The following is a 21,314-nucleotide window of genomic DNA, read 5'->3' as shown; positions in this document are numbered from 1 at the left end:
AGATCTTACATATACTCTTATATATTTGTCATATTCATGCCTTGCTCTACCCCTACGGTTCTTACCTCTTACACTTCCCTCAAAACTGAACAAGTCCTGCCATCCTGAGGTGCGTTCTATCATTCTATAGCGTATTTCGCCAAATCATTTTCCTTGAACCCATTCGATTCAGTATGTCAACATTCGCGATTCGGTGTACCTATTCTTCAGAATTCTTCTGTAACACCACATTTCAAAAATCTTCTATTCTCTTTTTTTCTGTACTAGTTATTATCCATGTTTCACTTCCATGCAGTTCCACACTCCAGGTGAAGTCTTAAAAAACATCTTTCTCATTGTTCGAAGTGAGCTGATTTCTTATCTTACGAATGGCCTTCCTTGCGTGTGCTACTCTACATTTCATGCCATCATTACTTCTGCCATCGTTTGTTATCCTACTACCCATTAAACAATATTTATCTTCTTCCTTTGATACTTCATTTCCTAATCTAATATATTTTTTTTTATGCTAGGGGCTTTACGTCGCACCGACACAGATAGGTCCTATGGCGACGATGGGATAGGAAAGGCCTAGGAGTTGGAAGGAAGCGGCCGTGGCCTTAATGAAGGTACAGCCCCAGCATTTGCCTGGTGTGAAAATGGGAAACCACGGAAAACCATTTTCAGGACTGCCGATAGTGGGATTCGAACCTACTATCTCCCGGATGCAAGCTCACAGCCGCGCGCCTCTACGCGCACGGCCAACTCGCCCGGTTAATCTAATATTTCCTGCATCACCTGACTTCGATTGGACTCCAATACTTATGTTTTCGATTTCTTTTTCATCCTTTACTTCTCCAAGATTGTGTCCATGCTGAAAAATGAAAATCTACAACCTGTTTTCCAGTTATTGACCGGGTCAGGGATGAATGAATGAATCATATATAGGCTATTAGTACGATGGAGTCGCCACTCCCAAAGTGATTTATTAATGACTGATAGATGCTATGAAATGAGAAAGGAGAGTGTTGCTGGAATGAAAGATGGCAGGAAAAACCGTAGTACCCGGAGAGAAACCTGTCCCGCCTCCGCTTTGTCCAGCAAAAATCTCACATGGAGTGACCGGGATTTGAACCACGGTATCCAGCGGTGAGAGGCCGACGCGCTGCCGTCTGAGCCACGGAGGCTCCTGTGTCCATACTCTTTATACAAAATTACTACAAAACACTGAGACCGGCTCCGTGGCTAAATGGACAGCGTGCTGGCCTTTGGTCACACGGGTCTCGGATTCGATTCCCCGCAGGGTCGGGAATTTTAACCATGATCGATTAATTCCGCTGGCATGGGGGCTGAGTGTATGTGTCGTTTTCATCATCATTGTCATCACGATGTGCAGGTTGTTTACGGCGTCAATTCAAACGATCTGCAACTGGGATCTATCTGCAATTAGCGCCATCCGTTTAGCGAAACATTTGAGCTTAGAAGACGAGAGAGCGAGTAGGGATTCATTGGTTGTTCTCCTCTTAGTAGCCACTTACGACATGCAGGGGTACTCATAATTCTATGCTTCTCTGTGTAGCGGAGAAATTTACATATAGTTTTGCTGCAGACCCTTCAGAGGTACTGTACTGTACTGTACTGTAGTTCTTGACATCAAGGTTGCCGCACTGTGGATGTCAAACGACTGTTTGATGTTTCGTGCCCTATATAATCTTCTCCACCCATGCCCTTTGTACTCTGCCTGCCTTATATGATCAGTTGTATCAGGCTACATATATTATGTCGGAGAATGTGACCGAAATAGACTGCTTTCACGTGATCTGTGAGTGTTAATATTCCGCTCGACTTTTAGGCAAGAACGGAGTTCATCCTACTTTGTGACGTGGTACAGCCATGATACCTAAGAACATGCTGCGATGCACCTACATTCCATCCTCGGTCACCGTAAAGAAGGACCAGACACACGTAACGCTGCCAAAAAGTTTCAAATCCAAGGTCATGTTTGCACACAAAACGCTTTAATTTCCGAGAATCACTTGCATATTACATTTCCAATTCTTATTTTGATTTCCACATTCATATCCCAATCTTGTGCTAGTCAGCATCCTAAAAGCAAAAAGCAAAGTCATCTCCCTACAGGCCATGAAGGCCCTTGGAGGGGTGGAAGGTAAAGGCTTCCACTATCCGTAACCTCGGCACTTGATGGGGTAGAGTGGTTAGCTCTACGCCCGGCCGCCTTTGCCCCCAGGAATTACCCTGGTACTCATTTTTGGTGTAGGCTGAGTGAACCTCAGGGCCATATGCACCTCCGGAAGTGGAAATCTCATTTCTTAAATTTTTCGACTTCCTGACGGGGATTCGAACCCACGTCCTTCCGGGCGAGCCGAGCACGCCTTTACCGCCTCGGCCAGGCAGCCCCTAGTCAGCATCCTAGATTCATGATATTTTTATTATTTTCTTTTGGGCTTTCAAAAGGCTAAGCCATAGCTTACTTTCCTGAACAGTAATATTCATCTCCAAGTAGGAGGAACTCCCTATCTCACTGATCATTTTTGTTAAATAAGATGTTCGTGGTCGGCCCCTTGTTTTCTCTCCCTAAGATCTTGCCTTTGAAAGTGTTCTGTAAAAGTGTATCATACCTAAAAAGAGTCCACTGAGCTATGATTAGCGTTTTCCTCTGCTATTTCTTACAGAACCATCTCATTCCTATTCGTGTCAGTTCAGCTAGTTCTGGTAATAAATTCTACTCCAAAACCACATTTCCGCGGCCTGCAGATGAGCTTCCTCTTGTTTGCTAACATCCAGATGTCACATCCATATGTCAAGTCACTCCATACCAAGGTTTTTAGAAATCTCTTTTTAGTTTGGATGCTGACGTGCTTGTTCAGCAGAAAGTTCTTTATATTCTGGAAAGCGTTCTTCGCCAGTGCTATTCTTCTCTTGATTTTATTGAGACACCATTCATCTCAACACTGACATGAGACAGTTAAACTGGGCTGTTTCCCTGAAACGCTTTCTGCGTATTCTTATGTCTTTTTTTTTAAGCTAGGGGCTTTACGTCACACCGACACAGATAGGTCTTATGGCGACGATGGGATAGGAAAAGCCTAGGAGTTGGAAGGAAGCGGCCGTGGCCTTAATTAAGGTACAGCCCCAGCATTTGCCTGGTGTGAAAATGGGAAACCACGGAAAACCATCTTCAGGGCTGCCGATAGTGGGATTCGAACCTACTATCTCCCGGATGCAAGCTCACAGCCGCGCGCCTCTACGCGCACGGCCAACTCGCCCGGTATATTCTTATGTCAGCCCTTCCTTGGTCCCCCTTCTTGTCTATAACCAATACTTTTTCCTTCTTCGTATTGATTATAGCTTGCGCTTCATTACCTGTTATTTTAAGACCTTAAGCATTTTATTTACCTTCTCTTCTGAGTCTGCCACTAATGCAATATCATCGGCAAATCTGACGCAGTGAATATGTAATCCAGTGTCCAGCTCCATGGCTAAATGGTTAGCGTGCTGGCCTTTGGTCACAGGGGTCCCGGGTTCGATTCCCGGCAGGGTCTGGAATTTTAACCATTATTGGTTAATTTCCCTGGCATGGGGGCTGAGTTTATAGTGTTGTCTTCATCATCATTTCATCCTGATCACGACGTGCAGGTCGCCTACGGGAGTCAAATCAAAAGACCTGCACCTGGCGAGCCGAACCCGTCCTAGGATCTTCCGGCACTAAAAGCCATACGCCATTTCTTTTTTTTTTTTTTTTTTTTTTTTTTTTTTTTTTTTTTTTTTTGTATTCCAGTAATTCTAATTCTAGTCGTCTTCCATTTCATTGGGGTTGTTGCCTCCTCGATGAACGTATTGAATAAGTAAGGCGATAGAGGACATCCCTGACATTCCCCTTCTGATTTTGCTCCTTTCTTGCTGCCATTAGTATCAATTCAATACTTTGATTATTGCATATAGTCAACATTAGCAGCCTGCCCTTCCAGTTAAGTCCGACTTTGCATGTTATTTTAAACAATGACTTCCAATCAATCATATCAAATGGTTTTTCTATATTTACTTCTAATACAATTTCCAAAATTTTATATTCCTTGATTATTTGGTGGTGCTGCTCAAACGTAATTTAAGGTGTTTTAAATTGTCAGCAAATATCAGGGTGTTATCTGCATAACGAATGGTATTTGATTGGTTTCCATTAGAGCCCATTAACGCTAATAATCTCAACCCTGGTCGTATACTTCCTGAGACATATGAGACTTTTCTTCGTAACGGTCAGGTTTTTTAACATGCATCCTGCACTCTGGACCAATTTTAAAGATGGACTTGCACTGTTTAGGTGCTAAATTAGAATTGGATATTGTCATCAGCAATACTGATGAAAGAAGTTCAAAAGTGAACTGACTACTGAGGTTATCTTATCAGATGCACATGATTCTAAACGCCCAAATTCACATTTTACTCCACTTCCAGCAGACAGCAACACATTGTGAAACAATGAATGGGGATGATGATCCCAAAAAGCAATCTCCACCTTCAGTAATGAGGTAAACGTATATTATAGTTATACTCGCTACTACCTCTGAAATAATTTCGGTTATGAACTAATCTTCACTGTCTATCGTAGGACTTGACGTTTTTGCAGACTGTCCACCTACCCAATATTTGCTATTAACCATTTCGTCATGATGTTTACTGTAATATCCCTCACAAATAAAATCCTACTGTCTAAATGTCTTCTGTGTTCACAGGTTCCCTTGAGAAAATTTTGTTGGCATTCTCAGTGCCCGCAAACTGGAAGAAGCTCTTCAATACCAAAATGACGCCAGGGAATGTGGGCTGCATTGACGGCATCCGGACCATGAGTACTCTCTGGGTTATCATGACGCACAAAGTATTGTTCCTTGCCACAGAACCGTGGGTCAACAAAGTAGCCTTGGCAAATGTGAGTGTTAACCTGTATCGGATTCCCTTGAACTCTTGAAGTTATATTTAGTGTTGGAGAAGCTACAAGGAATTACCACTCCTTTTAAAATTCTCTTAAAAAAGGAATGATCTAAACATGCTGTGTATAACCAAATCCTATTATTATCATCAATACTTACAATAATCAAAACAGAGATTACCACATCATGAAGGCCGCTCGACGTGAAAATTCATCAAATTTCATGACTTGGTTCTTCACTTCTTTCCATAGAGTAAGCTTCCTTGAATTCAAAAATAAATAAATGACATGTGTTTCTGCAACAAAATTGTATTTTTGGTGGTTACTTAAATTTGCTGACACTACAAAGTACTGTCACTCCCTCTCAACTGTCAACTCACATTAAATTTCTAGAAATGACATTTTCTATCTTTAGTATTTTTTTTGTCAGGAACCATAAGAGACATAGCAATCACACTTAGTACACTTCTTTAATTACCGAACATTGTTTAAAAATGTTCTTTTCTTTCCATTTTACACTCCTCAAACTACTTTTCCACATACAAACTACCACTATCAAGACCCTTGTTATAAGGGGCGCCAAGTTTTGTATGTCTCCGCAATACGAAAGCCACCCACAGCAGTAGAGTGTGTGTACCTGTCCTCACGGGCTTTTAATTCAACCACACGCATCAAATCGTCTCCAACTCGGTGTACGTTGTACACGTGTTAACGACCTAATTGAACATCCGAACTCAATGTTCGCATCATTCCAACCGTCATTGCACTTTCACTATATACCTCACACACTTGGGAATGAATGTCAGCTGGTTTAATATTTCGTGCATTCAAGAAACGTATCTCATATTCGACGGGTCGATCTATTGTCTTGAAATTTTTGAACACTCACTAGAAGGTGGCCACGCTACGTGGATGTCCCGAATGTTGCATGTGGAGTGTGAATAGATGAAGGGAGCCATGGCGCATTCCTACTATCGTAACCAGAAATACACGAAAACAGCTTCGACTAAGAAACGCACCTTGTAAAATCTGCAAGAGAGATTTACAAAGAGCCAATATTTTTCTAAAATAAGTTGTATGGCACTAAACGCTACCAGATTTTTGAGGGAAAAATAATATTTTCGAAAGCTATTTTTAATAAGGACAGATACCTTTCGCATATACACTGACTGACAGAGCAAATGCAACACCAAGAAGGAGTGGTCAGAACTTTATGCCAATTGCAGGGTAGACTGGCGTCACTGAGGTATGCTCATGGTGTGAAATGCGCCGCTGCGCTGCGCACGTATCGAACGATAAATGGGACACGGCGTTGGCGAATGGCCCACTTCGTACCGTGATTTCTCAGCCGACACTCATTGTAGAACGTGTTGTCGTGTGCCACAGGACACGTGTATAGCTAAGAATGCCAGGCCGCCGTCAACGGAGGCATTTCCAGCAGACAGACGACTTTACGAGGGGTATGGTGATCGGGCTGAGAAGGGCAGGTTGGTCGCTTCGTCAAATCGCAGCCGATACCCATAGGGATGTGTCCACGGTGCAGCGCCTGTGGCGAAGGTGGTTGGCGCAGGGACATGTGGCACGTGCGAGGGGTCCAGGCGCAGCCCGAGTGACGTCAGCACGCGAGGATCGGCGCATCCGCCGCCAAGCGGTGGCAGCCCCGCACGCCACGTCAACCGCCATTCTTCAGCATGTGCAAGACACCCTGGCTGTTCCAATATCGACCAGAACAATTTCCCGTCGATTGGTTGAAGGAGGCATGCACTCCTGGCGTCCACTCAGAAGACTACAATTGACGCCACAGCATAGACGTGCACGCCTGGCATGGTGCCGGTCTAGAGCGACTTGGATGAGGGAATGGCGGAACGTCGTGTTCTCCGATGAGTCACGCTTCTGTTCTGTCAGTGATAGTCACCGCAGACAAGTGTGGCGTCGGCGTGGAGAAAGGTCAAATTCGGCCGTAACTGTGGAGCGCCCTACCGCTAGACAACGTGGCATCATGGTTTGGGGCGCTATTGCGTATGATTCCACGTCACCTCTAGTGCGTATTCAAGGCACGTTAAATGCCCACCGCTACGTGCAGCATGTGCTGCGGCCGGTGGCACTCCCGTACCTTCAGGGGCTGTCCAATGCTCTGTTTCAGCAGGATAATGCCCGCCCACACACTGCTCGCATTTCCCAACAGGCTCTACGAGGTGTACAGATGCTTCCGTGGCCAGCGTACTCTCCGGATCTCTCACCAATCGAACACGTGTGGGATCTCATTGGACGCCGTTTGCAAACTCTGCCCCAGCCTCGTACGGACGACCAACTGTGGCAAATGGTTGACAGAGAATGGAGAACCATCCCTCAGGACACCATCCGCACTCTTATTGACTCTGTACCTCGACGTGTTTCTGCGTGCATCGCCGCTCGCGGTGGTCCTACATCCTACTGAGTCGATGCCGTGCGCATTGTGTAACCTGCATATCGGTTTGAAATAAACATCAATTATTCTTCCGTGCCGACTCTGTTTTTTCCCCAACTTTCATCCCTTTCGAACCACTCCTCCTTGGTGTTGCATTTGCTCTGTCAGTCAGTGTAGTTACATGTCATTCCCTTAGGTACTTACTAAGTGTTGCTAATTTTTACAAAAATAATTTTGACTGTTAGAGTTACATCATCCGTGAAAATTGTACCGAAATTTATGACAGAAATATTAAATTTCAAACATGATTTGTTGCTATTTGCGTCCCTCTCGATGAACTAAAAGGGATAGGTAGTTGATATTATGTATGTGTTTTGTCTGAGTTGATGTTAAAAGCACGAGGAATGTGTGATGATGGTTCAAATAGTTTCTTATACATGAAGCTCCAAAATAGGCCTTACAACACGAAGGTTTCACTCCCAGGTGCTCTGAAGGGGTGGAATGCACAGCAGGCAATGGTATGATTGTAAACGGGATAGAAGGGCATGTTGTAAGTTTTGCCAAGCGTAGACGTCCTCTCTGTTTTAATAACTGCCTCAATGGGGATCACTTTAAGTACCTACGTGTTGATATAAGAAAATATATTCGTTGGAGCAATCATATAAACGGGACTGTAAATAAAGATTACAGATCTCTTAGTATAGTTATGAGGGTATTGAGGGGTTGTAGTAAGGATGTAAACGAGAAGTCACATAAGTCTCTGGTGAGACTCCAATTAGAATATGGATCCTCACCAGGATTACTTGGTTCGAGAACTGGAAAAATACAAACTAAGAAGTGATTCGTAAAACCTTTTATATGGAGTGTTTTGATACATAGGTCTGAAACCTGAACATCAACAAAACAGGAGAAAACACATCTCGAGACAGCTAGTCCAGAGTGAACATTTTCTGGTCTATGACAATCTGCCTAGAGTATGCTCCCAATGACGCTCTTCCTTCAGCCAACGGCAACGCACTGAATGTAGCAAAACACTGAAAGGGCACAGTTTAATCACGATGCCGAGCATAACAATGTAGTGACTGTAATGTGCTTAAAATTCTGAAATCGTGTAATTATCGCATACTCCCGACATGCTAGCACCGCCAGTAATACATTTCAGTCAATCACCATCGATCTGCATTTGGGGCAGTCGGCCAGGCGGCAGGTCCCCTAACAATTGTAATGATACAAGAATCCGTACCATGTATGTTGGACCCGTTGCGTTTTTGGTCCGGCATGCTTTTTTTTTGCTAGGAAGCCTTCTGCGTTGAGCTCGGAGAGTATGATGTCTTCAGTAAAAGAGGGGTCTACCCCTCGTATTATGCCAACTGAGAAGTCTGTCCATGCCATGCCACCCCTGTTCGTAGCGTTGAGCCGTGGGATCAATGCGAGAACTTATCAGCCCGTCGACCGATACCGATCTTGAGCGCTATGTCTGTAATAATTTAATTCCATGGCTGTAATTTTGCTGGTGAGTGGGGTTAGGGTGAGAATCTAGTCAGTCTTTGGCCAGAGTGTGGACATGCGCATGAGCGCTGTACGAGCTAAGTGGTGTATAGTAATGGCACTGGGCATTTGGGAAGATAAAGTAAAATGCACTAGGTGCGCGGAGGAGTTGAAATGGCGTATGGTTTTTTAGTGCCGGGAGTGTCCGAGGACAAGTTCGGCTTGCCAGGTGCAGGTCTTTTGATTTGACTCCCGTAGGCGACCTGCATGTCATGATGAGGATGAAATGATGATGAAGACGACACATACACCCAGCCCCCTTGCCAGATAAATTAACCAATGATGATTAAAATTCTCGACCCTGTCGGAAATCGAACCCGTGACCCCTGTGACCAAAGGCCAACATGCTAACCATTTAGCCATGGAGCTGGACCGCGGAGGAGTTATGTTATGAGTACTCGAGGCCTCTTTTATATTTAGGCCGTGAGTCTCATACGAGCGTAATGTATTAATGAGGGGGTTACCACACGGTGGGCCCTTCTGTAAATTGTATTGGCTAGTTTAACCATTCTCACCCTGACAGTGTCTATCTGACAGACGTCGTGAAGGCGAGTGTTACGTGTGTACCGATCACAACCCGTTATAAGCCGCAGGGCCCGGTTCTGAACGGACTGCAGCTTACGCAGGTGGCAATGCGCGGCAACGCCCCATATAGAACAAATACAGTATACTCAAGTAACGGCCTAATCATTGTCGTGTACAGGAGGAGCCCGTTTTATTGTGTGAGGCTGTTTTCAGCATAAATCATAGGGAATAATTTGGATACCCTATCGTGGGCAGAGCGTGAAATGGTGTTTACATGCTGACGGTTGGTCAGTCTGCGGTCCAGGGTGATCCGCAGGTACTGGACACTGTCGGGCCATCTGATAACTTCGCCAAGGAAGTTCAGACCACCCGGCAGTCTGTCGCGTCTCTTCGTGGAGCGTTTAGAATCTGTAGCGCGGAGGTGGAGTTTATATAGGTGGTTGTGGGAGGGGTTGAAGCGGGGGGAGGAGTGGGTGCACTATCCTACACGTTGAGAACCCATGGCAATGGTGAGAAGGTTGGCATCAGCGCTCCCTTTGACCTGTACGATAATTCCATTTGTAGTTATTCCGATGCCCGCTATGTCTTCTCAGCGCATGTTGTACCTGAGTAGGCTGGAGAAAATTGTGTGAGGTGATTGGAAGTCAGGGGAGGGACTGGGAAGTAAGAATGAATATATTCCTGCTGGAGGTGGTTGGAGGAAAGGAGAGGATTGGTAGGGCATCTAGTACCGGATACAGCGGAAAATGCAAGTTTGAGATAGCTGCGGCGGTGGTGGAAGCAGGAGGAGGTTTTCATAGCTAGCGGTGGGACAGTTGTCGTCGCTGCTGATGTTGCCGATTGGTGTTGTAGAGCTCGTTCCTCTCCTACCGTAGAATGTGGCGTCAATCTCGTAAATTGAAATCTAACGGTGTCCCATTGTGGAGCTGGTGTTGCTGGGGTGAATTTGGCTTGGTAATTAGGCGCTGCTTAACTGGACATTACTGCCAGTTGCATACCATTTGGCTACGTTCCGTGACGGTGGTAGTTGTAGTGGTACTAGTTGCTGCCGTGGTGCTGGCCAGACAGTGAGGGGAATAAGGAAACATGGTAATTATGTCTGTCCCAGTAGATTGTAAAGAGTTCAGGGTAGTGGCAGTAGTTGCTGGCGATGGCCTCTTCCTGTGGTGAAACCTTTCAGATCTTTTTGTCTACCTGTACAGTTCACCTTTACAATAGCGAGTGCCCTACTTACGGTGTTGAAATCCATTAGACGGTGAAGAATGAAGCGTGGTGAGAATTCAATACACTGGAACCATAATCTGTTTAATCTATCTGTGAAACTTATTTCCTAAAAGCTTATTTCCAAAAAAATCAACATTGAGAAGAAGATGGAAAATATATGTTGATAGAAAGCTCCATAATATTAACGAAAAAAAATCTTAAAAACCGGTCCAAATCCATGTGAAACTGGTCTTAAAATTCACTCTTAATACCTATAAACACCAAATTCCACGGGATGAATTGTCCAAAAAAAAAATAACGTATCTGTGTAGCCAATCAAGAGCCATTTCCAGAGCACGTGACCAGCAGCAACATAAGACTTTATTTAATGTAAGGGAATGGAGGAGCGGAAAGGAACTGGCCACGCTACCGTACGTAAACTCCGGCTCAGGCACACCTCTGCGGAGGTTCGGACCCGCCTTCGGGCAGAATACACCCTTATGTTACTATAAAAAACGTACCCATCCAAATCGTGACCTCGCCCAATGTTGCTTAACTTGGGAAATCTCACGGGATCCGGTGTTTCAAGCAAAGTTTTCTCCGTACAGGCCATGAAGGCCGTTGGAGGGGTGGAAGGTAAAGGCTTCCACTATCCGTAATCTCGGCACTTGATGGAGTAAAGTGGTTAGCTCTACGCCCGGCCTCCTTTGCACCCAGGAATTAACCTGGTACTCTTTTTTGGTGAAGGCTGAGTGAACCTCAGCGCCATATGCACCTCCGGAAGTTGAAATCTCATTTCTTAAACTTTACGATTTCCTGACGGTGATTCGAACCCACGTCTTTCCGGGCGAACCGAGCACGTCTTTACCGCCTCAACCAGGCAGTCCTTCGTTTTTTTATGTTCGACGATTTAATTTACTACTTTTTAACTTATATGGGCGCTCAGTGAAAGCGACTTAATTTTTTATCATTATATATTTAAATTCAGTCAGTGTCCTGATTACTGCAGTGAAATTTTGATATTCAGAAGGAATTTTTTAGAGTTTCAGTGACAAAAATTTTCCAAATTCATCCCCTTTTCTTGAATATTTCTTAAACTGCAAACATTTTAACAGAAATACTTTGTACGGTTATAATACTGATTTTATTCTATCTGAACATAAAGCAAAGCAAAGTCATCTCCGTACAGGCCATGAAGGCCCTTGGAGGGGTGGAAGGTAAAGACTTCCACTATCCGTCACCTCGGCACTTGCTGGGGTAGAGTGGTTAGTTCTACGCCCGGCCGCCTTTGCCCACAGGAATTAACACGGTACTCATTTTTGGTGTAGGCTGAGTGAACCTCAGGGCCATGTGCACCTCCGGAAGTGGAAATCTCGTTTCTTAAATATTACGACTTTTTGACGGGGATTCGAATCCACGTCCTTCCGGGGGAGCCAAGCACGCCTTTACCGCATCGGCCAGGCAGCCCCTATTCTATGTGAACATAATGAGCTAAAATGAATTTTCAGTTGAAAGTCTACACACTAAAATTTTCTTCGGTCCTATAAAATTTTACTTTTGGATTGCGTATCTTCTGGAAATAAATTGCTCATTTTTTCTTTTAGAAGGGGCTTATATGCCCTCTCCTTTACATCCCTACTACAACCCCTAAATACCCTCATAACCATGTGAAGATATCCGTAACCTATAGCCTATTTACAATCTCGTTAATATGTTTACCCCAATGAAAATATTTCCTTTCACTAACATTTACGTCCCATTACTTCTTCAAATCGGTAATTAAAACTGAGAGGACTTTTCCTCTTAATGGAACACATGACACCGAGGTCGATAGCTGCAGTCGCTTAAGTGCGGCCAGTATCCAGTATTCGGGAGATAGTAGGTTTTTCAACCCCACTGTCGGCAGCCCTGAAAATGGTTTTCCGTGGTTTCCCATTTTCGCACCAGGCAAATGCTGGGACTGTACCTTAATTAAGGCCAAGGCCGCTTCCTTCCCACTCCTAGCCCTTTCCTGTTCCATCGTCGCCATAAGACCTATCTGTGTCGGTGCGACGTAAAAAAAAAAAAAAAAGGAACACATACACTCACTTTTCAAGCAGTTTACCATCATACCATTGTGTGCTGTCTTACTCACAACATTGTTGAGGTCTTCCCAATCCTGTAACTTATTTATTACTCTGTACAGAATAACATCATCCGCAACATCATTCCAGTTCTTTATTCATATCTTTTACATACCTACAAGAAAGCATAAAGGTCCAATTTATTGAACTTGAACATTTTCTCGGTTTCTAATTGAAAATCAAGCTCACGTCCTTCCATGTAAACTGAACTTATTATTACCTCTTCGCCTATTCCACATTCCTAATAGACGGATCTCCCTCCCTTGGTAGGGTGTCGTGGCATGTCGAGTTACTGGAGAGTATACAGTATTCTCTCTGATTTTGTGCCAGTTGTGTCTCCTCATCCAGTTATTTTCCAAGCAAGGTTTTCAGCTTGTTAACTCTTCTGCTGGCACATCCATCCTAGGGTCTGTTTCTTTCTACTTTCCCCTTCACCACCGTGTTTTGCATGTCACCTAGTTTCCGTGAAGTGTGAACGAAGAATCTCAGATATGCATTGGCTATTCCTCTGATGAACCTGTCCTGCAGTTGAAGATTTCTCTTTCGTTCCACCTTTTTTTTTTTTTTTTTTTGTTACATGTAATTCGCTTTACTTCGCACCGGCACAGACATATCTTATGGCGATGAAGGGAGTGGACAGGAAGCGACCGTGGCCTTAATTAAGGTACAGGACCGGCATTTGTCTGATATGAACATGGGGGGTAGTGGTGATTATTGTTTTAAGAGGAAGTACAACTGGGCAATCATCCTCTATTAACACTAACCAAAAGGAAAAATGGCAGGGATCCGACATTTCGAAAAATGAAGGTATCGGCCAAAGGAAGACAAGGGCCACGAAGGGCGTGAAAATGAAAGTCTCCCTACGCCTTGAGTGCTATAATACCGTCCGGGTCGGAAAAGAACAAGAGTTGAACAAGCGAGGTCAGTTAGGTTAGAGGGAAGTGAGGAGCCAGGCACAAGTAAGTGGAAGCAATCCCAGGACTTAGCTAAGGGCCCCGGGGTCGCCAACCCACGCTCCCAAGTTATGAGTCCCTGGGATCCCTTCAAGTCGCCTGTTACGACAGGCAGGGTATACCATAGGTGTTATTCTACTGCCCCCACCCACAGGGGGATGTGAACATGGAAAACCATGAGAGACCATCTTTAGGGCTGCTGATAGTGGGGTATGAACCCACTAGCTCCCGAATGTAAGCTGAACCCCGCAGCCATTTGCTCGGCGTTCTGTCCATGATATTCGTAGGATACGGCGGTAGATACAGGGGCCTCCGTGGCTCAGGCGGCAGCGCGCTGGCCTCTCACCGCTGGGTTCCCTGGTTCAAATCCCGGTCACTCCATGTGAGATTTGTGCTGGACAAAGCCGAGGCGGGACAGGTTTTTCTCCGGGTACTCCGGTTTTCCCTGTCATATTTCATTCCAGCAACACTCTCCAATATCATTTCGTTTCATCTGTCATTCATTAATCATTGCCCCAGAGGAATGCGACAGGTTTCGGCAGCCGGCACAATCCTTATCCTCGCCGCTAGATGGGGGCTTCATCCATTCCCTTCCTGACCCGGTCGAATGACTGGAAACAGGCTGTGGATTTTTCACGGCGGTAAATACATATTTTAAAAGCCTTAATTTTGTTCCACTTTGCTTTCTCAACAGGATGTTGGACCAGTTGTACTTCCTCTTAAAACAATAATCACCGCCACCATTTTCTCAAGGGTGCATGTCTACGCTGTATACGTGGCAATAGGAAATAGCAGGGCGTTGAATAAACGGAGTTTGGTTTTTATCTCGTTGACGTCCTGTTCTGCCATACTTTAGTCATTTTGGCAGTTGTGGCTCTTCTTCTGATTTCTTCCGAGGATCTACCACAATTTGAATTCCGTGTTCTCTAGTAGATTTTATTCACTGCCTCCAAGGCAGCTACTTCACTCATGTTTGCTTCGTCTACTATCATGATCCTTATTTTTGGCACTGTTAATTTCTGACCATATTTTCTACTGGCTATCGTCAACTGCTACATACCGACTTTCAACTCTCTGACACTCGCAGCTATGACAAGCGTATAAGCGGCAGACATATGGTTTCTGATGGTTCAGCCGCTCCAATTCTCCAGCACTTTTCTCATTATGTGTTCAGAGTAGATATTAATAATAATAATGGCGTTATTTACTTTCCGTCCCACTAACTATGTTTACGGTTTTCGGAGACGCCGAGGTGCTGGAATTTAGTCCCACAGGAGTTCCTTTACGTGCCAGTAAATCTACCGACACGAGGCTGACGTATTTGAGCACCTTGAAATACCACCGGACTGAGCCAAAATCGAACCTGCCAAGTTGGGGTCAGAAGGCCAGCGTCTCAACCGTCTAAGCCACTCAGCTCGGCATATTATGAGAGATAAGATAGATTAATATCAAATAATATAATCTCGTGACAAAAAACACATAGAACATTCAGTTAATATTAAACACAGTAACACCGGGCCAGTTGGCCGTGCGGTTCGAGGCGCGCAACAGTGAGCTTGCATCCGGGAGATAGTGGGTTCGAATCCCATTGGGGTGGTACCTTAATAAAGGCCACGGCCGCTTCCTTCCCACTCCTTGGCCTTCCATATCCCATCGTTACCATAAGACCTATCTGTGTCGGTGCAACGTAAAGCAAATAGCAAGAAAAAAATAGCACACAGTAAAATTACGTAGATATAGATTAAAACATTGCAACACCAAGAGCATCATTCTGTGTATCTTGAAAGAGTTCATCTTCTGTGCAAGAAGATGGGACAGCGGACATTGAGGATGTGGTTAAGAGTATGGTACCGGGCGAGTTGGCCATGCGGTTAGAGGCGAGCGGCTGTGAGATTGCATCCGGGAGATAGTGGGTTCGATTCCCACTGTCGGCAGCCCTGAAGATGATTTTCCGTGGTTTCCCATTTTCACACCAGGAAAATGCTGGGGCTGTATCTTAATTAAGGCCACGGCCGCTTCCTTCCAACTCCTAGCCCTTTCCTCTCCCATCGTCGCCATAAGATCTATCAGTGTCGGTGCGACGTAAAGCAAAGAGCAAAAAAAAAAAAAAGAGTATGGTCTTCTCAGCATTCAGCATCGCTATGACCCTTCTCTCTATTCAAGGATTTTCACCTCGTCAATTCCTATTTGTAGTCAGCCAGTAAGCACTCGGCTGCTGCTCTCTGTCCAAGGATATTGGGAGACCTCGTTTTCTACAGTTGTAATCATTTTTTGGTTCCCGAGATATTGGTAGAATCTCTTTCTGAGCTGGTGGTTCCCGACCACGTATTGGGTGATCCCTTTCTCTGGTTCTTCTCTTTGAATGTATGATGGTAGTACAAGCTGAAAGAGCTTACTTTAAACAGCCTGTCCTAAACAGACAGATCTCAATGAGAGCCACTCTGGGACGGAGTAAAAGAATGGGCCATTGCTGGTGTGAGGATAGCTTGTGGTTGACTTCCCCACTTCGATCCAGCCAGTTTCCGCAATTTTCTCTTTACAGCTCAAACAGTGATTTTTGAAAGTCAGAGCCCTGTGAAGAGTTACTCCTAGATATTTTAGAGTGTCACAAGACTAGCTCTATATCTCGACGAAAGGCAGAAACCGAGTGATAAAAAAAGAACATACACACCAGTTAGAGTCAGCTAGGAAGTTCACCTCAAATAACTCATAAACAAAGATTTCGAAATTGGTGTACATTTTCACAGTGTCGAAGTCTTCTAAGACAATGTTACTAAGTTAGTTTTGTGAATGGAACTTCAGAGTTGTCTACACTGAGCTTTAGAGTCGTTGACGTTGTAAATTTTGGACTACATTTTTTTTAACTTGGCAAGGAGTGTTTGAGAAAATGCACTACGTTGAAACATGATTCTTTTTTTGGTAGTTGCTTTACGTCGCAACGACACAGATAGGTCTTATTGCAACGATGGGACAGGATAGAGCTAGGAGTGGGAAGGAAGCGGCCGTGGGCTTAATTAAGGTACAGCCCCAGCATTTGCCTGGTGTGGAAGCGGGAAACCACGGAAAACCATCTTCAGGGCTGCCGACAGTGGGGTTCGAACCCACTATCTCCCGAATACTAGACACTGGCCGCACTTAAGCGACTGCAGATATCGAGCTCGGTGAAACATGATTCATACGCCAGCTAAGGAGCACCATGTTTGAATAAATCTCTAACTAGGCGGCAAATGTACGCGGTGCGTCTGAATCCAGAGTCAGATGACATACAGAGGTCCTTCACCTTTTACTGACAGCTAGATAATCTCTCTAATGTGCATGTAAATACACTATATGACTTAAAACGTGACATTTAACCAATGTCATTGAATTTATGAAATTAAACCCAGTTGTATTTATTGTATAATAACGTAACGTGAATAAACAAACAATTGCTGTAGGTATATATTATATAAGATACTAAGATGGGCAATGTTTAACTTCACATGCCCACATCCACCAAACCTGAAGCTTACGAAGAATATTTGCAGCTACGTACTCTTCTATAGCAAAACAATGTCAGAAAAATAATTTAATTGTTTTATATTCTAAACTGAAACTGTCAAGCTGTAGTTTCAGTTCGCTTGTTTCCATTGATAATCATCGACAATGTCACGGAAAAAATAATTTATAATCATAATACAGGTTTATTAATATCATCATCATCATCATCGATACGCCCGCCTAACACTATAATTTTAATAATAATAATAATAATAATAATAATAATAATAATAATAATAATAATAATAATAATAATAATAATAATAATAATTGTACCGGGCGGTACACCTCCACGCCGCTAATTTAAAATGTGCGCCAGTTAAAACTCCTCTGCTGGAGGAAGTCTGAACTTTATTGACGGTATTAATTTTCAAGTTTTTCAGAAGATGTCACTACGTGGAAATCTTGGAGTTTTTGAACTGTGTCATTTTTGATGCGTTTTTGTTTCGCTTGAAGTAAGAAGTGTGAACTTTCTCTTCTAGAGGACACTACTGAAGATCAATAATAGTGCACCCTAGTGCGGAGCAAAGGAACTATTTCTTGGAGAAATTTTTATTTCAAAAGTTTGTTTCTTGTTAAATTTCTTTCTGTTATTGTTTAAGTTGGCTGTATACCCCTCTCCTTTCCCCTTGTTTTGTATTTAGCCAATCCCGAATTTCTTTTATTAATTCCTGACCAATCGGACCTATCTTCCCCCAACTTGAATATGTTGCTGTATCCTACCCAATAAAGAATTTTCGGGAGGGTGTTTTCATTCCCCTAACGCCTCGAACCTTCCGCGAGAGGATATAAACTGCTGATTTTAGGGTCTCCGGGCCACTTCTGTTCCATCTTTCTGTGTGCAAAGTACATAGCAGGGGGCGGGAAGCGCCTCTTTCTTCACCAGCAGTTCAACACCAGGTAATGGCCTCTTAATAACTTCTTTTCTTGCTAGGTCGGCAGTTTGACTCTCGGGGCGGGTTCGAAGCGTTTCCTCCATGTAACCTTTTCCTAAAATGCAACTACTATTTTCATCTATTCTCTTTTAAAGCTACATATTGGGATAGAGAGTGCTAACCCTCTCGAGCTCCCACTCATATTGTTTTGAGGTGAACTTATTTTTCTCAACCTATTCTTCGTTAACGTAAGACAAATTGTTCTCTGCTTACGTCACCTCTTTAGTATGGGATTAGCCCTTGTATTAACGGCCTAGTGCCAAGTAGGTCTTAATCAAAGTGTATTAGGAGTGCAAGTTCGCCTCCTCTCAAATTGTTATTTTTCATGTAATCTACCTTCTTTTCATTTAACCCTTTACTGCATGATTTTTTTTTTTTTTTTTTTGCGTTTGGTGAAGAAAATTTCAAGCTTTAATGTTCAAAATACGCTCAGTGTATTAGATGTACCAGCAATTCTTAACAGGGGCTAATAGCTTAACACTCGTATGTGATGTGGATTGTCATTGTTGAATATATATACGATTTTTTACGATTTTACGCTAAGCTTTTAACATTCAAAGACCGAACATTACTACCTACTGGCCATGGGTACGTACTGCAAGGCGCAAGTACAACTTGCAGAACCGTAGGTCGGTAATGTCTTTGAGGTTGAGCCAGAGGTACTCCTGAAGCCTGTGGTAATATGATGGGGAGGGCCCACGTAAAATAAACGGTGGTTGGTTCGCGTGGATGCTGACGGGGTGGAAGGAGTACCTTTGGTTGTAGGGCTGTTTTGTCTTATGTATTTAAAAAAAAAAAAAAAAAAAAAAAACATATGTATTTAATTGATTGTACAGTTGAAGGTGTGCCGTAAAACTACCTCTGTCTACAATATTTATCCATTTATACAGGTGAAAAGTTATTTGTTGCCTAAAGGCAACAGTATGCAGTAGAGGGTTAATAGACCTCAGTAGGTTGGGTATTTTACCCCTGTGTGTATGTCCTTAGAGGACAGCTTGAAGGTGGAGTTTGGTGTGGCCTGTGATTGGCTTAAACTTTGAGAGCAGATTGCTCTTTCGGAATTTGACTTTTGTATGCCTCGAGGAGGCTTTTCTGTGTAAAGAGGAGCTAGTGCTCCTGGGCATGATCGGGGTCTTCTGCCCCTTTGATTGAATTTTGTATATCGAAGGGTTGGACTTCTAGCTCAAGAATCGTGTGTTTGGCTCTTGGAGCCCAAATTCTGTAGTTGTACATTTCTAATTGTGTTTTTGGCTACTAAGTACCTGTTCTATTTTGTTATTACTTAATCGTGAAAAGAAAATATAACCTTGTTAAATTTTAAATTAATTTTACTTTAGTAGCTTGAGACCTTTTCACCACCCCGCACCTTCTTTCACCTCTAACTACCACGGAAAACTCCGTAACAAGTGGTAGCAGAGCGTGGTTGAATGGGTCTCAATTTAGCCCCTTTTGACGGCTAAACATTGCTGTGATCCGAACTCTAACAATTTTCCCAGTTGCTGGAATTTTTGATCTTTCTTGTTTCAAAATTTTTCTGTCGTCATGCCCGGCCCTCGCGATGTTCTCCACCTTAACTATTTGCGCTAGGAGGAGTTGATATATGAGTTAACTATCAGAAATGTGCAATCTGGAGGCACGGTTGCAGTAGACACTAACAAGCTTAGAGAGTCCCTTGATTTGCCCATTTCCATCCCCACCTTGGGAGAGAAAGAAGTTGACGACTCTCTTTCCACGATCGTCGAGAATATTACTGGGCTAGCTTCTGTAGTTAGTTTTTTTGATGAAAATGATCCTTCTCCTAATCAAATTAAGCGTGTGCAAGCCAGGCTATATCACTTTTCAAATAGAGTTAACGATCTGTTGTCTCTAAAGCTGAATGACGTTCAGAAGAAGGAAGCTAGTACGCTGCTTGAAAATATTTCGGAATTATCTAGCAAGGTCACTCAATTGTTAACTGGGGAGGTTCCTCCCAAAACTGATCTACCCGCCACGGTGAATGTAGGTAGTGAGGAAGACTCTCATAAGGGAGAAGTCAATAGGATAACCGTTGCTGCTCAAACTATCTCTGCCCCATTGGACAACGAATCTGAACGCCGTGCATCATTGAGTAACATCCGTTCTGAATTAACTTCCTTGCCATTGAAACCTTTGCCTACTATGTCACCCGGGTTCAGCAGCTTGCCTCATCCATTGGCAATGTTGCTCAGAGGTATATCTAAGTTTTCCGTTAATACCACCAGTGAAGTAATTTCATTTTTAAGATTTCTTGTTGAATTTCAGGATCATGCCCTTGTGTTTTCTCTTTCTCCATGTCAAATTTTGCAAATCATCTATCCTTATGCAATTGGTATTCTCTCTGAAAAAATAGTAAGAGCCATAGCTGAACAGTCATCTATTGAAGATTTTCATGCACACTTGCTTGCAAATTTTATTCCTGCCCGCGCGAGGTCATCTCTGATTCAGAAGTACTATTATCGCGTACAGCGCTTGGATGAGAACTTGGCTGATTTCATACAGGACATTAAGTTTTATACTAGGGTGTTTGCTCTTCACTTCCCCGAGGATCAGATTGTACAAGCTATTGTGGAAGGGATCTCACCACCCTACAGGTCATATTTGTGTTTCGCGGCGTGCCCGCAAACTTTCTCGGAACTTGAAGCATTGGCCGTCTCAGCGGAAGGAGTTAGATACGCCGATTCTTTGCGTGTCGCGAAAGAACCCCCGCCTTCCTTTAGTAATACTCGGCCTCCACCTCGCCGATCAGTCACACCTCGTAAATGTTATGCTTGTGGGTCGCCTGACCATCTGCGCAATAAGTGTCCACTGATCAAGTCTAGTAGGGCAAATAACGGAGCTGGTTCAGCACAAGGCTGTTTTAAATGTGGGGCTTTCTCACATATTGCCAAGAATTGCCCAAACTCGAATAGCACCCCCTCCTGCTCAACTTCTGGTGCAAATTCCACCTATGCCAATAATAAAAAGGGACTAGTGGCTTCGGCTGAGTCGACTAATCCATCTTCCCGAGACTCAGCCCCTGGTAAACAGGTTGTAAATTCAGGGAATGAGCAATTTTCAAATTCATCTTTTGAATGCCCCAAAGAGTGTCTTAGGATTGCGGCGGACTCCCCCGCACCTGTTCCTTTTCTTAAGATTGAG

At 43.8% G+C, this 21,314-nt stretch overlaps 1 protein-coding gene across 1 annotated transcript in view; it reads left to right on the top strand.

Moving 5' to 3' along the window:
• Positions 1 to 21,314, top strand: part of LOC136866643 (nose resistant to fluoxetine protein 6) — a 323,272-nt gene that overhangs the window by 123,564 nt on the left and 178,394 nt on the right. The window contains exon 5 of the mRNA XM_068226990.1: positions 4,731 to 4,924. Within this exon, the coding sequence (XP_068083091.1) occupies positions 4,731 to 4,924 (194 nt within the window). The remainder of the gene's footprint in view (positions 1 to 4,730; positions 4,925 to 21,314) is intronic.

Source organism: Anabrus simplex, chromosome 3 (genome assembly GCF_040414725.1).
Source record: "Anabrus simplex isolate iqAnaSimp1 chromosome 3, ASM4041472v1, whole genome shotgun sequence".
Taxonomy (NCBI): Eukaryota; Metazoa; Arthropoda; class Insecta; order Orthoptera; family Tettigoniidae; genus Anabrus; species Anabrus simplex.
This window is presented reverse-complemented; position numbering and strand designations above follow the sequence as displayed.